This window comes from Sapajus apella, unplaced genomic scaffold (assembly GCF_009761245.1).
Source record: "Sapajus apella isolate SASKATOON/1434 unplaced genomic scaffold, GSC_monkey_1.0 scaffold1, whole genome shotgun sequence".
Classification (NCBI taxonomy): Eukaryota; Metazoa; Chordata; class Mammalia; order Primates; family Cebidae; genus Sapajus; species Sapajus apella.
The window spans coordinates 77,450,621-77,468,373 of record NW_022436941.1 but is presented as its reverse complement, the minus strand read 5'-3'; the positions used below and the strand labels follow the sequence as shown (position 1 = coordinate 77,468,373).

The following is a 17,753-nucleotide window of genomic DNA, read 5'->3' as shown; positions in this document are numbered from 1 at the left end:
CTAGGCACAGAAAGATGGATACTCCATGATTTTGCTCATATGTGGAATCTGAAAAAGTTGATCTCTTAGAAGTAGAGGAGAATGGTGGTTACCAGAGGCTGGGGTGGTTAGCGGAAAGGGGAGTCTGGGGAGATGTTGGTCAAAGGATTCATAATTACAGGTAGATAGGAGGAAGAGATCTATTGTTCAGCATGGTGACTACAGTTGATTATGATATACTGTGCTACTGAAAAATGCAAGAAGAGTGGATGTTAAGTATTCTTATTGCAAAAATAACTATGAGATAATACATTTGTTAATTAGCTAGATTTAATCATTCTGCAATGTATATATTCTATTTACTCCAAAACATCATGCTGTACATGATAAATATGTACCATTTCATCTGTCAACTTTAAAATGAAAAAAAGAAGTTACTAAATGGCAGAACTGGTTCTGTCTGTTTATTCTGGTATCAATGTCCCAAATTCCTGTAAGTATTCTATGTAGGTCAGTTGCTGGGATACCCTAGTAATCTATATACGAGTTACTTTTACTTTGATCCACTGTAAAAGGTATTATCCATTTTCAACACAGTATTTTAGATATGGCCTTACTAGAAAAAATCCAAAGGGCATAAGACACACCTTTAAGAAGGAAAGAAAAATGGAATAGAACCACATGAACAATTTATATATACATTCAGTACCATTTATATTCTTCATATTAAATTTGACACACATGCCCAGCTACTCTTCCAGAGTGATCCTATCACTTTTCCACTCACAAGCCTTTAGTGGCTTTCCATCTCACCCAGAGAAAATCCTGAGCCATTACAAAGGCCTGCAGGGCCTGTGTGCTCTGGTACCTTAGTTCCTTCTGTTCCTTGTCAGTTATTCTCTTCATATTCCAACACAAGAGCCTCTTAGCTCTTCCTTGCATATCCTTAGCAAGGTCTTGCCTAAGGGTCTTTGTACTTTATTTCTTTCTCTGACTAGCATGCTGTACCCCAGAAAATAACTGATGAGCCATTTCCCCATTTCCTTCAGGTCGAGTGTCACCTCAGTGAAGCCTACTCTGACTGCCTTATGTGATTGTCCATTAATTAATGCCTTTCATCTTCTTGCTGAAATGTAAGCTCCATGAGGACAGGATGTTTCCATGTTTTGCCCACTGCTGTCTAATACTGCCTGCCAAATTAAAGGCTAATTATTATTAGCACAGTATCGCTCAATAAATATTAACTATATTATCACCAAACTATAAGCTTTTGGTAGTTTATTCTGAAAATTAATAAACCATAGGCATACCATCAAAACAAGTACTGGAAATTAATTGCCATATAAGAATGTACTTTCCAAATATATTTATTTCAGTAGTATTAAATAAAGTACTACATGTTCTGGTACTATAAAATTCATTGTGAATTTTGTTTACAAGTCATATATAATACAGGTTAAGTATCTCCATCCAAAATGATTGGGACTAGAAGTATTTTGGATTTTGGAATATTTGCATTACTGGCTGAACATCCCTAATCTGAATATTCAGAATCTGAACTGCTCCAATGAGCATTTCCTTTGAGTGTCATGCTAGCACTCAGAAAGTTTCAGATTTTGGAACATTTCATATTTCAGATGTTCAGATTAGGGATACTTAACCTATAAAAATTTCATTACTTAGCTCCATATGTTTACTTTATATCAGTAGTTCTCAGTCTTTTATTCTTCTCTACTATACTTTGCACTCCCATTAAGAACAGAGTGGCTCAGTGGAACAGTGATTTTTCTGCTAAGTAAGGGGAATGCGGTAGGTGGTGGGTAGGGGTGGGTTGTCTTGAGTTGGTAATTACTAGTTCACATAGTAGAAACACATTTTTAAAAAGAGCTGTGATTCAAAGGGAAGAAATGAGCTAAATATACTGAAAAACATCAAGTGTATGTTACAGATCCATTTCTTTAATTTATACCCAAAAATATACTTAAAAATCTCTTACAAGTGTGTTTTCTCCATTGGAACTATTCCAGAGTCTCATTCGATTATCTGTACCAACAGTGAGAAGGTGAAGCCCATCACTTGTAAAACATAAGCCATTAACTTTCCCATTATGAGCGGTGTTTGCTGCAATGAAAAATATAGTTCAGTTTATCTGTTCTTGTATTCAGAACATATTCAATGTTTGATGATATAATTATTTAAACATATTAAAGGGCAACAAATTGAGTTACTTAAAAAATGTAAGTGGCTTATAGTTAAAATTAACCAACCCTTCAGATTATTTGAATAGGATAAGCAATATTAATCAGAAGCATAAAAATAGAAGAAAACAAAAAAAGAGAAAAAAATTCTACCAGACATACTATTTTTTTCCAGCGAGGAAGTTGTGCTATCAAATTCAATTAAGTGTGTAGCTTAACACTAAAATTTAAAATGAAACACCTTTCGTCTCTCTTATATAATATTTTTATTGCTAACCTAAAAATCATTCAATGGACTATTAAAATTAGTAATTCTGGTGTTTTCCATTAAAAAAAAAAAACCTTAAAAGGAAAAGGATGACTGTTGTAGTCTCAAAAGATGTATCACTTTAAAAATTAACAAGTTTGAGAAAGCATAATTCTAAAATAGGCTAATTAACTTAAAAACATATAAAACATGTTTTATATAGTTTTTAAAAAAACTATGTACATTCTAATATATTCATATAAAACTATATAAAACCTATGAAATTTTATGTAGTTTAAAAAAAACTATATAAAACAACCATAGGTTTTATATAGTTCATTCTAATACATATCTGGTCCAGAATTAATTCTGAATCAAAATTTCTACACAGGAATTAAATTCTACTGTAAAAATGCAATTTAGGTACTTTGTCACATGGATTACAGCTGACTCACATTTAACACAATTTTATGTTGATACAATGGCCACAAAACGTTACTATTTCTGTAATTTATTGTGATTTTTTAAATGGCATTGAATTTGTATAGTTGGCCTCAATGGAGCAAAAACAAAATAAGTAAAGCAGGTTAATTCAGAAAAGTTTCTACTTTTGAAAATTTAGGGCCAAATTTAAAGTGCCATTTTTATTTATATCTTAAAGAAAGAGAATCATAATTTAGTTTACATAAATTAAGAAAGTGATATATGATGAATGCCTTTTAAAAAATCATAAAGTTTGCAATTTGTCAATATGCATTTATTATTTGGCTTCAATTAAAAATTTTCAATGTAAAAAAAACTATCATTGTTGTATTTCTTTATTAATGCATTCTTCCTTACCTGATTCTACAGCTTGTGACTTTTCTCCATTATGCTGATCAAGAGTAATTAAACATCCTGATGCTCTTCTCACATCCCATAATTTTACTCTACTGTCAGCACTGAGAAGAATAAATGTTACATTGACAAAGGTCTCATTACATAGATGCAAATGTACATATACACTAGGGTTGTTGAACTTTCTCTTTTCAGCAACTATTCAATAGTTAACAGTAATTCAAATAAGTGAGTAAACAGCAAGAAAAAAAAAGTAACCTTTCTTTTTCAGATAACAAGAATAAAGTTCTGCTGCTTTTTATGTTGTTTTAAATTATATCAGCATCTTTTCTCCCAAGGACCAGAGAGGCCTGTAGCTTGCTCCTAGTAAGTTCCTTACCACACCTTTTCTACTGCTTGTTATCCAAATGCTTTCAAAACAAGCAATTAACCAATTTCACTTTGCTGAAAGATCCATTTGGTATGATTTGGTGTTTTTCTCCTTTTTATATTAAAAATGGTAGGAATAAGGTGAATAACGAGGACAATGCATTTCCATTTGGTTTCCTGTACTCAAATCAATCTTTACCAGATATATGAAAACTATATTTAATGTCTCCTAGAAATTAGACACTTACTTCCATTTTTTTTCAAGAAAGCAAAAAGAAGAAAGCAAAATCTATGATCAGACATCTATTTCAGTTTCTAGGCTATTCCTAAAGAAAAATGCTTGGCAATCCGATGTGCTCCTAATCAGTTCATCTGATGCTATCGTGTCCTCACAAGGACCTCAACAATATTGTAACCCAGGGGGCTTATCCATGCCATTTTAATAAGAGAGAGTATTACTTTACATTTTTATAAGCCTATTTTTCATTTATAAATTTTTTAAAAATATACACACAGGGTTTATTGGTTTTTAAAAATCTTGATTCTTTTCACAGATGACCATCAAACCTAGCCAACTAGAATAGTCAGCAAAAAGCTAGCATTTCCCATTCTTAAGTTGGTTTTCTTTCTTTCCAGCTGAGGGAAATGAAATCTGTATGAGGATTTAAGTGTCTTCTGAAATAGATTAGATTTGAATATATCCAACTTTTAACACTGATTACTAGGTCCATTTTGGTACTGATTCAAATTCCTGGGGCATTCTTATAATTGAAAGCTTCTTAGATCTCCTCTGTTCTCAGGAAAACCAAGTTAAGCATGAAAAATGTAAAATCCACCCAAGCATAACCAGCACCTAACTCCTAACCTTCATACCTCTTCAGTCAGTCTTACGGCTATAATTCTAGACCTTGCTGCACTTCAGAAATCGTAAATTTTAACATTATATTTTGTTAATTATTAAGAGAAGCTTCTTTAGGGCCTAACCTGTGACAGGGAAAGAGGGCTGGCAACTCAAAAACAATCCAGACACAGATCTTTATAAAACTAATATGAATAGCTTTTGTAATAATTTTTCTTCTACTTAAAGCTTTATGAAAATATATCAAAATATCTGATTACTAATTCTTTTCCCTTCAGTTCTAAAATTTTCTTAGTCTAACTCTCATACTTCTACTTCATTAGGTCCTCGATCCCTCCTACAAGCCTTTTTGTGATTTTATTTTTTTCCTTTTCCCCACGACGTCTACAATTTTCAGGCACTGAGGTACTTTCCTGTAGACACTAAAAATTGTTAAGTCTGTTTCATTTAATGTTTTAATTGCTGTGGCTTGGTATACCTGTGATCTACATCTTCAACTGAGAACACCTGCCCAGTAATTCTATGCACCCTTAATCAGCTCTCTCTCTCTTTCAATCTGTTATTCAAGATCGATGCTATCTTTCCTCAAAATTGCATCTTCATTCCTATATTTTCAAGAGATGACATCAAGTCCTAAAAACCAAGAGAAGCCTTTCAGTCTGAACATCTTCAGCATCTCTGCCAAAGCTACCAACTTAATTGTATTCACTTCCACTTTTTCCTCTTCCATGTAGTCTCACAGTACTCTTCATGTGCCAAACCAGGTGTCCCTTCCACCCTTATCTGGATCCTTGATACCACCCATTTCTGTGTATTCAAGGTCCTGATGCAGCACCTATTCTCTCCATTTCTTATCTTTACCTGTTTCTCTCTACTGGTACTCTTCCCCCAGCATATAAATGCTGCAATACTCTTCTCTCCAGCAAACAAATAAACCTCCCCACATCTTTTGATCTTCTCTAAGTGATCCTGCTTTCTTTTCCTATATTACACCTACCAAAGATGTGCCTCTATTAAAGCATTTTTCAGGATGCCCTGTAATCACTGATTTTTGACTATATGCCCCATTAGATCATTAGATTGTTGGCTTTTCGAAGCCTTGGTTTACCTCTGTGTCCCTAGTACAATGCTTGGCACATGGGAGGAAATCATTAAATATTAGAAAATAGAATTAGTGAATGTGTGGATATGTTATATCATATTCAAAATAATTCTAGGTTAAAGATAATGAATAAAAATGCTCTATTTAAAAATTAGCACAGTGTTATATTTGTGTGTGAAAGAATGACACAACAGAGTTCCTCTGTGTTCTAAGGTGAAACACCTTGAAAATGGATAGGATTGGAATTAGAAAGCAAAGGCAGATATCTTTTGGTGACATGAATTAAAATCTCTAAATCAACACTTCAGTTTTAAAGGATCTAATTAATAATTAAATATGTTAAAATACATACATTACATAGTCTTTTCTAAATGCTTATTAATTGCTAAAATGCACTTCAAAGCAAATAAATTAAATTTTACCTTGCAGTTGCCAAGATATAGTCATAACGTGGAGACCAGGAAACCGCCAGTATTTCTTGTCTATGACCTGCAAATACAACTGTATGAAAAGGCTTGCAAGATATTTGAAAAATCCAAAGATAGAATGCCAATAATTTCACCTGATTCTGAAGAGAGGCTAAATATTCAATGTGAATAGATATGATCATTTCTCACACTTATAATAATCTACATTTCAATGCTAATGTGAAGTTTATAGGGGTATTTCTAACACATGGCATTTTATTGTAAAATAACTGGTTTTGAATAGAGTTAAGTAAGCCTTTCTTTTTAAATACAGTTGTTAGCTTATGTCATTCAATCCATATAACTCAAGCTCAAGTACTGTAATAAAACATACAAGATAAACATTTTAAAGGATAAAAATGTCTTCCCATTTCTCATAAAGTTGTTAAGTGAAAATTACTTTAATTCATGACTGTAAAAAAGCATTTATATAAAATGTTTTTTTTCTAGAAAGCACAGGTAATAAGTTCAAAGGGTGAGTTCAACATTTTAATTCACTTTTACCTAACTGAACTATTCACAGCAGACATTTTCATCTGCCCAGCTTATAGTAATAGAAATTCATAATAATGTCAAAAAATGCTACCCATCTCACCAAATTTTCTTAATATATTTGTTATGTGTTTCTGAGAGAAGTAAAAATATACAAATCATATTCTATCTTTTTATTGTTTAGGATTAGACAATCTAATACTGATAAAAAAGGAGCAAGAATAATTTAAATTAATATACCTTTACCACAGAATTACTTCGATATATTTTTCTAAAATATTCTGAGAAAAAACGCACCTAAATATTAAGAACAACGTTTACTCATTAGCCAGAATATTACATAATACACGAGACACATATACTGGTACTCTTTCTCCACCATATAAATATGCAATACTCTTCTCTCCAGCAAACAAATAAACCTCCCCACATCTTTTGATCCTCTCAGAGTTAAGTGATCTGCTTTTTTTTCCAGAATGCATTTTTTTAAAAATGCATTCGTTTTTTTAAATGTAGAAATAACACCAGGTTTTGAGTTAGACCTATTTTTCACATCCTTTGAGCTTCCCCAATGACCATTGTTCATATAAATGTCTTTTCAATAGTTCAATTTTATAAGAATAATGCACAGAAGGATCTTTATTTCCCTGCTGACTTTTAACAACTAGCACAAAATACATCAGTCATGTCACTCACAAAGAATACATTGTTAGTAATGTTTCTTTTTATTGAATGCTTTGCTCAAAGTAGTTGCTGTTTGAAATAAAATAAAAATACCCTGTAGAATGTGAGAACAGGATCCAGACTTCAAGTCACAAAGTTGTACTTTGGGTCCTCTAGTACCAACTGTAAAAACAAAAACGATTTAAGAAAATTTTATTATAAATCATCATTAAAAGGAAACAAGACATTATCATTAGTAATCATGACATTTTCATGTATCTATGTAGAAACATAAAGATATATGCCAAAAAGACGTTTCAAGTCATTTTTCACGTTTACATTTAGAAAAGTTATTTTAACTACAGTTATATTTTACTAGTAAGAGACCTCTATTATTACATTTATTTTTAATTCTGAAATAATTGCAGATTTGCAAGCAGTTGCAAAGCAAGTATAAAGAGGACTGTGTACCCTTCACTAGGTTTCCCCATGATTACGTGTGAAGTAACTAACGTCAAATCAATATCAAACCCAGGAAATTAATTTTGGTAAATGTGTGTAAATGTATGTATGTACAGTTCTATTCCATTTATCAAATCAAATCATTGTATTTTAATAGCTTAGTTTTTCCAAGTTAATGATATACTTCCAATCACTAGTAACAGGTTCACAGAAACTCTGGACACAGACTGAAAGGAACTCAAAGACAACTTAGTTCCTAGCTCTTCTTTATGAATAAAACAGCTGACTGATGTCCAGAAGTAGAGACCTACATGGTGCCACAGAAATAATGAATCACAGGGTTCAGATACCTGATACTAGAAAATAATTTTTTCTTCCTTATATATGAAAATGTTTGTTGCAGGTGCTTTTATATAAATTGATGCTTAATTTGAAACACAAACTTAGAGAAGGAAATAATTTCCTTGTTTTATTGTGTCAAATTGGGAAAGTTGCCAAATTTTATTCATGTAAAATCTCTGAAATTTTGGTGGTTTAAAAGGAACTCTTTAGAGGTCAGAAATATGCTCTTAATCTCTGAATCCTGGCCACTAGATAGTGCTTGACTTGCACAATATCTGTTGAATTGAATATAGATAGTACATATATTAAAAAAATGAATTGTGATATTCCTCAGGTTTAAAATGTCTATGTCAAAACTAACTAGATATAAAAAGGGAGAAAGTTTTCAATATGCCAAAAGACAAACGAATACACTTACAAACCTGCTACCAAACAGTGCTTGGTGGAGACTGGAGACATATGATGACTGTAAACTGTTTCCTCAAAATTAAATACATCTGCAGTCTGGTAATCAAAAAGCATTTAAAAAGTGTAAGTTTAAATTATAAAAACAAAGCAATAAATTTGCTATTTACTTTTCCCTAAATTTTTAGCAATTTTTAAATTGAGTATTAGCAATTCAACTTAAACATAGGAATGTAATACCCCAAAAAACCTTGATAATTTGAAATCCTGTTATTTATAACATTCTTCTCCCTTCTATGAGAAAAAAAAATAGGTTTTCCCAGTAAATCCCAGAAACTAAGAAAATACAAGCATGTGGCTAACCATATTCCTCTCCACCCACCATGGTGGGGAGGGGGCTCAGTATCTACATGGATGATGTAGCCAGCACTGCCTCTCAGTTCCATACAACCTGAGCTACCACAGCCAGGACACTGTCACTACCTAGAACTGCCCCTTCTTTGAAATCATACATTTCAATTATCTATAATCACAATCTTCTATCACTTTCAGCTTCCCCCCCACCCGCCAACTACTCTCAAGAAATCCGAATAAACTCTGGAACCTCTATCAGTTCCTTTCATCTACTTCTTTTCCTCTCCAGGTTGGATTCCAAGGTCCGATACCAATACCAAGGTCAACTGCCAATATCTTCAATTCCTTTGCTAATATCCTTCCTTTTATCAAGACTTCTACCTTGGGTGAACGCAAATGTCTGCCTTCTCTGTACTTATATCCGGATTGATCTATACCAGGAGTTGGCAAACTTTCTGTAAAGAGTCAGATGGTAAATATTTTAGGCTTTCAGGGCCAACTACTCATCTCTGTCACTGCAGTGTTAAAGCAGTCATGGACAACAAATGAACATACTGGAACTGCTCTCCAGGTTCTTCCTGCCTGCTGCACAAACAAAATCAATTTGCAAAGACAATGGCATTCCAGTAGAGAGTTTAATTGATTAAGGCTGGCCATGCCAAGTGGGAGATGGGATTTATTTATATTACTCTAATCAATCTCCTTAAAGTCTTGTAGGTTAGGGGTTTTCCAAAGGTAGTTTGGGGGAAGGAATGGGAGTGGTTAGGCAATGAATGGGTGCTTGCTATTGATTGGTTGGGGGTGCAATCAGAAGGGTGTGGAGAATGCTTCTCCTGTGCACTCAGCCACTTCTGGGTGGGGCCACAGGCGCAGTTGGCATGTCCAGGTGGAGCCATTAATGTCAGACATGAAAAATTCCTGAAAAGATATCTCAAAAGGCCAATTTTAGGTTCTACAGTTGTGATGTTATCTCAGGAGTAACTGGGGAAGTTATATATCTTGTGACCTCCAGCATAATGGCTGGCAATCATTTATGTCTCTCTCTCTCTATTTATTTTTGAGACCAGGTTATGAGACTGGCTAATTTTTGCATTTTTGGTAGAGATGGGGTTTTGCCATGTTGCCCAGGCTGGTCTTCAACTCCTGGGCTCAAACAATCCACCCTCCTTAGCCTCCCAAAGTGTTGAGATTATAGGGGTGAGCCGCTGGGTCTACATCTACACCTTAGCAGAATTCAGGCTCCTCTCCTCCTCCAAGTCTGGTGGACTCTCATTAGCTGTCTTACAAAGGTGGCTGAGTTTTGGAGAAGGACTATTATCATTTAAACTATAAAATGGCTGGGGCAGTGGCTCACACCTGTAATCCTAGCACTTTGAGAGGCTGAGGCAAGAGGATCACTTGAAGTCAGGAGTTTGAGACCATCCTGGCCAACATGGTGAAACTCCATCTCTACTAAAAATACAAAAATTAGCTGAGTGTGGTGGTGGGCGCCTGTAATCCCAGCTATACAGGAGGCTGAGGCAGGAGAATCGCTTGAATCCAGGAGGTGGCAGTTCCAGTGAGCTGAGATCACACCACTACACTACAGCCTGGGCAACAGAGTGAAACTCTGTCTCAAAAATAAATAAATTAAATTAAATAATAGAGTATTAACTGTCTCCCAAAGTTAACTTGGCCAAAGTCCAGGAATAATTCAGGCAGTTGAGGGCTAAAGGCAAGAGGGGGTGTTGGGTAGATCAGATCTCCCCTACTGCCACAATTTTGTCACTGATAAATTTTTGCAAAGGCAGTTTCAATATTTGTAACCAAAACCCACTTTATTTACAAAAAAAGGCCATGAGCCAGACTTGCCCATGGGCCCACACTTGGCCAATCCCTTGCTCTACCCAGGTAAAAAAAAACTTATAATAGGGCAGTGTCACTATAAAAGATTATTCATTTCCTCTGAATTTCGGTAATGACTGCTAGTCCCACTATATTTCCCTGCAGTATTCCGCAACTATTTCAAATCTTCTCCACAAACATCCCCACTCAGTCACAACAGGTGATCTGATGTTTCATTTCAGAAAGAAAATAGGAGACACTCAATCAGAATTCCCTTAATGGCTTACAACAAACCTACAAACACATTTGCTTCCACTTATCCTTTTTCCTTCTTCACTCCTGTTATCTAAAATCATGATTCCTAACCTTTTTTTTTTTTTTTTTTTTTTAAGACGGAGTATTTCTTGCTGTTGCCCAGGCTGGAGCGAAGTGGTATGATCTCGGCTCACTGCAACTTCTGCCTCCCGGTTCAAGAGATTCTCTTGCCTCAACCTCCTGGGTAGATGGGACTATAGGTGCCCACCATCATGCGTAGCTAATTTTTGTGCTTTTAGTAGAGATGGGTTTTCACCATATTGGCCAGGATGGTCTCGAGATTCCTCCCCATTTTTAATGTTAATTCTCCTACTTGTATTTAGATCCCCTTCAGCACTGTTAGAGATTGCACCCTATAGATTATTTTCTGGGTGTCTATAACCTCTGTCCCCACTGGCTCATTCCCAACAGCACTAAAAGTTCAAGTCTTTTTCATCTTACCATCCCCTCACTAAGGCAAAAAATAAAATAAAAAGCCTTTTCACCCTACATTCTCCCTAATCTTTCCTCCTCCTCAAATCCAAACTTTGGCTATCTCTAATTCCTTATCTCTCATATACTTCTCAACTAATTGCAATCTTATTTTTATTTCACTACTTTAATACACACTACTCTTCCAATATTACCAATAGCCTCCTCATCTGATTTAATATGTTAGCAGCATTCAACACAGCTGATTACTCCCATCTTCTTTAAAGCGGTCTCTTTTACTGGCTTCCATTGTATAATATATTCCTGATTTTCCTCTTTCTCTCCTTGGCTCCATCTTTTCATCACTTTTAGCAGGCTTTGGTTTCCTTTTCCTATCCTATTTATCTTTGTATCCCTCAGGGTTTTGTTCTATGCATTCTCTTCAATTGCCAGTTGCATGTTATGGGTTAAGTATCCCTTATCCAAAGTAACTGGGACCAGAAATGTTTCAGAATTCAGATTTTTTTTGGTTTTGGAATGTTTGCATTATACTTATTGGATAAGTATTCCAAATCTACAACTCAAAAAGTTTCAAATTTTGAACTTTTGGATTAGGGATGCTCGACATGTACTGAAGCACAAATCTGTATATTCAGTGTAGACCTCACTCCTGAATTCTGGATATCTATAGCTCAATTCCTGGATTATCTCCATTTGGATTTCCTATAAATCCCTCAAAACTCCACAAATCGAAAACTGAACTCATCACTCCCACCCTTCCCTGTCTTAGTAAATAACAATGTAATTCACCGAATTGCCAAGCTAGAGAACTTGAGGGCTATTCCTATATAGATTTTTTTTTTAATAATGGCTTTTTCAAGATAAAATTCATACATCGTACAGCATGGAACCCATATATAAAGTGTCACTGGTGATGCTGGAAGTACTCCCAAGAAGCAAAGAAAAGTCATATTACAAGAAGCTGAATTGCTTGACATGTACCATAGATTAAGATCTGCAGCTGTGGTTGCCTACCATTTCAAGATAAATGAATACAGAATAAGAAAAAAGAAATTTTTTGTGTGAAAAAAGAAAATTTGTGATGCTGTCACTGCAGCTATGCCAGCAGGGTGAAAACCTTGCATGTTTTGTGAAATACCTTTGACTTCTTATTGAAAATCCAGCTTTTATGTGGGTGCAGGATTGTTAAAAGAAAGGCATATCTATATATAGACTCTAATATGATTTTTTTAAAAGAGAAGTCATTACAGTCATTATATGACAATGTAAAGCAAAAGGAAGGTGGAGGATCTAAAGCTGGAGAGCTTAATGCCAAAAAAGGATGGTTTGATAATTTTGGAAACAGGTTTGGCTTTATGATTGTATATCTAGAAGACCCCACTGACTCAGCCTAAAGTCTCCTGAAACTGATAAGCAACTTCAGCAAAGTCTCAGGATACAAAATAAATGTGCAAAAATCACAAGCATTCCTATACACCAATAACAGACTTAAAGAGAGCCAAATCAAGAATGCGATGCCATTCACACTTGCTACAAAGAAAATAAAATACCTAGGAATACAGCTAACAAGGAACGTAAAGGACCTCTTCAAGGAGAACTACAAACCACTGTTCAATGAAATAAGAGAGGACACAAACAAATGGAGAAACATTCCATGTTTAGGAAGAATCAATATCGTGAAAATGGCCATACTGCCCAAAGTAATTTACAGATTCAACGCTATCCCCATCAAGCTACCAATGACCTTCTTCACAGAACTGGAAAAAAACACCTTAAACTTCATATGGAAACAAAAGAGAGCCCGTATAGCCAAGTCAATTCTAAGCAAAAAGAACAAAGCAGGAGGCATCACTATACTACAAGGCTACAGTAATCAAAACAGCATGGTACAGGTACGAAAACAGAGATATAGACCAATGGAATAGAACAGAGGTCTCGGAGGCAACACAACATATCTACAACCATCTGATCTTTGACAAACCAGACAAAAACAAGCAATGGGGAAAGGAATCCCTGTTTAATAAATGGTGCTGGGAAAGCTGGCTAGCCATGTGCAGAAAGCAGAAACTGGGCCCCTGCCTGACACCTTACACTAAAATTAACTCCAGACGGATTAAAGACTTAAATATAAGACCTAACACCATAAAAACCCTAGAAGAAAATCTAGGCAAAACCATTCAGGACATAGGTGTAGGCAAGGACTTCATGACCAAAACACCAAAAGCACTGGCAACAAAAGCCAAAATAGACAAATGGGACCTAATCAAACTCCACAGCTTATGCACAGCAAAAGAAACAGTCATTAGAGTGAATCGGCAACCAACAGAATGGGAAAAAACTTTTGCAGTTTACCCATCTGACAAAGGACTGATATCCAGAATTTACAAAGAACTAAAACAGATTTACAAGAAAAAAACAAACAAGTCCATTCAAAAATGGGCAAAGGATATGAACAGACACTTTACAAAAGAAGACATACATGAGGCCAACAAACATGAAAAAATGCTCATCATCATTGGTCATTAGAGAAATGCAAATCAAAACTACATTGAGAACCATCTCACGCCAGTTAGAATGGTGATCTTTAAAAAATCTGGAGACAACAGATGCTGGAGAGGATGTGGAGAAACAGGAACACTTTTGCACTGTTGGTGGGAGTGTAAATTAGTTCAACCATTGTGGAAGACAGTGTGGCGATTCCTCAAGGGCCTAGAAATAGAAATTCCATTCGACCCAGCAATCCCATTACTAGGTATATATCCAAAGGATTATAAATCGTTCTACTATAAGGACATAAGCACACAAATGTTCATTGCAGCACTGTTTACAATAGCAAAGACCTGGAACCAACCCAAATGCCCATCGATGATAGAATGGACAGGGAAAATGTGGCACATATACACCATGGAATATTACGCAGCCATCAAAAACAATGAGTCCGTGTCCTTTGTAGGGACATGGATGAACCTGGAAGTTATCATTCTCAGCAAACTGACATAGGAGCAGAAAATCAAACACTGCATGTTCGCACTCATAGGCGGGTGTTGAACAATGAGAACACATGGACACAGGGAGGGGAGCACTACACACTGGGGTCTGTTGGAGGGAAATAGGGAAATAGGGGAGGGACAGCGGGGAGTGGGGAGTTGGGGAGGGGATGGCATGGAGAGAAATGCCGGATATAGGTGAGGGGGAGGGAAGGCAGCAAATCACACTGCCACGTGTGTACCTATGCAACAATCTTGTATGCTCTTCACATGTACCCCAAAACCTAAAATGCAATTAAAAAAAAAAAGAATCTATATACTGTATATTCTTAGAAATTATCATTAAAGAACTCCGAGCCAGGAAAAAAAAAAAAAAAAAAGTCAAGGTAACAGGATAAGAAGCTTCTGCCCACCAAGAGGCAGCAGATGAGTTTCCAGATGCCATTTAGAAAATCATTGAGGACAAAGGATATCTGCCTGAACAGGTTTTAAATGCAGACAAAAATGCCCTATTCTGGGATAATATAATGCCACAAAGGACTCTTATGACATGGACACTTTGAAGATATGGGCACTGAAACTAAAGCAAATAGTGGAAGAAGGATCAGTACTATAATAGAAACATTTTTAGAGAAATAAAGCAGAACAGACAGAAATTATGATGTATTTCCATAGTTATACCAACTGTGCCTGCCCCTCCTTCCAAATCTTCTTCCACCTTTTGCCACCCTAGAGACAGCAAGGTCAACCCCGCTCTTCCTCCAACCCCTTTTCTTCCTGCTCCTTCTCCTCAGCCTACTCAATATGAAGATGATAAGGATAAAGACCTTTATGATGATCCACTTCCATTGACTTAGTAGTAAATATATTTCTCTTCGTCACGATTTTCTTAATAACATTTTCTTATCTCTAGCTTACTTTAAGAATACAGCATATAGGCCGGGTGCGGTGGCTTACGCCTGCAATTTCAGCACTTTTGGAGCCAAGGCAGGTGGATCACTTGAGGTCAGGAGTTCAAGACCAGGTTGGCCTACGCGGTGAAACCCCGTCTCTACTAAAAATATAAGAAAATTAGCTGGGTGTGGTGGTATGCATCTGTAGTCCCAGCTACTTGGGAGGCTGAGGTAGGAGAATCACTTGAACCCAGGAGGCGAAGGTTGCAGTTAGCCGAGGTAGCGCCACTGCACTTCAGCCTGGGTGACAGAGTGAGACTCTATCTGGAAAAATAAAAATAATAATAATAAAAAAAATACAGTATATAATACATATACAAAGTATATATTAATTGACGTTATGTAATCATGAAGGCTTTCAGTTAATACTAGGCTATTAGTGGTAATAGCCTCTTGGGGGAATCAGAAATTATACATAGATTTTAAACTGTGATAGGGGGTCAGCTTCCTTAACCTCCACACTGTTCAAGGGTTACCTGCATTATCATAAATCAAATAATTGTCATGAACAGATACATTTATTGATTCTCTATCCTGTTCCACTGTGTGGTGTTTTTCTTTTTTACTTACACCAATATCACACTGCCTTAACTAGTAAGTCTTGATATCTGAGGGTGAAGTCCTCCAACTTCACTCTTCCTCAAGAATACCCTGCCCTTTTGCATTTCCATATGAACATTAGAATTAGCTAGTCAATTTTCAAAAAAGAAATCTTCTAAGATTCTGTTAGGAAATGCATTGATTCTATAGATCACTTTGGGTAAAACTGGTATCTTTACCACACTGACCTTCTAATTCTTGAACATGGAATACCTCACACTTATTTAGGTCTTAATTTCTCTCAAGAATGTTCTAAAGTTCTCTGTATATTCAGAATAGTCTCGTATATTTTTCATTAAATTTATTACTAGGTATATGATGATTTTTGATGTTATGGTAAACAATATTAGTTTTAAAATTTCATTTTATAATTGTTTGTGTCTGGAATTCAGAAAATTTTTACCTTGTATCCAGCAAATTTGCTAAATTTAGTTATAGTAATTCTAATAATTTGGCTATAGATTGCATTTTCTAGGTTCATAATCACATCTTCTGTAAATGACAGTTTAAATGCTTCCTCCCTACTTCCTATGTCTTTTGTTTCCTTTGTTTGCTTTATTGCTCTGACTAGGACATCTAGCACAATGTTAAACAGAGGAAACAATGGGGATAATGCAAAGGGAAAGCTTTCAACATTTTACCACCAACTATAATGGCTGCTTTAGTTTTTTTTAAAAAAATACTTTTTATCAAATTAAGGAATTTCTCTTATATTCCTGGTATGCAGAGAATTTTTTAAAATGCAGGGCAAGGTGCAGTGGCTTATGCCTGTAATCCCAGCACTTTGGGGGGCCAAGGCAGGTGGATCATGAGGGCAGAAGATCGAGACCATCCTGGCCAACAAGGTGAAACCCCGTCCCTACAAAAATACAAAAAATTAGCCATGCATGGTGGCGGGAACCTGTAGTCCCAGCTGCTTGCTTGAACCTGGGAGGCGGAGGTTGCAGTGATCCCACATCACGCCACTGCACACTTCAGCCTGGTGACAGACCAAGACTCCGTCTCAAAAAAAAAAAAAAAAAAAAAAGGAGGATAGGCACAGTGGCTCATGCTTGTAATTCCAATACTTTTGGAGGCCAATGCGGGAGGATAGCTTGAGGCCAGATTTTTAGACCCGCCTGGGCAACATAGAGAGAGATTGTCTCTACAAAAAGTTAAAAAATTAGCTGGAGACCGTGGTGCACATCTGTAGCCTTCACTACTTGGGAGGCTGAGCTGGATGGATCCCTGGAAGTCTGAGGTTACAGTTAGCTATGATTGCACCACTGCACTCTAGCTTGGGCAACAGAGCAAGACTCTGTCTCTAAAAAAAAAAATATTGACTTTTATTTAAAAATTTTATATGTATTGAGATGACTAACATGTAGTTTTTCCCCTTCTTTCTGTTAACATGATGAATTACACTAGTTGATTTTTAGATGTTAACAACTTTGTTTCTGTCTACTCATGATATATTATTCTTTTTGTATATTGCTAGATTCTACTTATTAATAGTTGATTTAGGAATTTTGTATTTATATTTAAGAGACACTGCCATATATTTTCCATTTAATGCCCTTGTAAGTTTTGAGGATACGATGATCAAGGATATGCTGGCCCCATAAAAAAAGTTTACAAATGTCCCTTCTTTCCCTCTTGAAGCATTTGCATAAGATTGGCATTATCTCTTTTTAAAGTGTTTTTTTTTTTTTGGAAACGGAGTTTCACTCTTGTTGCCCAGGCTGGAGTGCAATGGCACAATCTTGGCTCACCACAGCCTCCTGGGTTCAAGCGATTCTCTTGGGTGAGCCTCCTGAGTAGTTGGGATTACAGGCATAAGCCACCATGCCTGGCTAATTTTTCGTATTTTTAGTAAAGATGGGGTTT

General features: G+C 35.8%; 1 protein-coding gene across 4 annotated transcripts in view; it reads right to left on the bottom strand.

Moving 5' to 3' along the window:
* ERCC8 (ERCC excision repair 8, CSA ubiquitin ligase complex subunit) overlaps window positions 1-17,753 on the bottom strand; it is a 78,775-nt gene that overhangs the window by 23,809 nt on the left and 37,213 nt on the right. For all 4 annotated transcript variants that reach the window (XM_032280105.1, XM_032280127.1, XM_032280118.1 and 1 more), the window contains 5 exons: window positions 8,440-8,521; window positions 7,328-7,396; window positions 6,014-6,080; window positions 3,265-3,365; window positions 1,976-2,100 (listed from right to left, as the gene is read on the bottom strand). In XM_032280105.1, coding sequence (XP_032135996.1) covers window positions 1,976-2,100; window positions 3,265-3,365; window positions 6,014-6,080; window positions 7,328-7,396; window positions 8,440-8,521 — 444 coding nt within the window. The remainder of the gene's footprint in view (window positions 1-1,975; window positions 2,101-3,264; window positions 3,366-6,013; window positions 6,081-7,327; window positions 7,397-8,439; window positions 8,522-17,753) is intronic.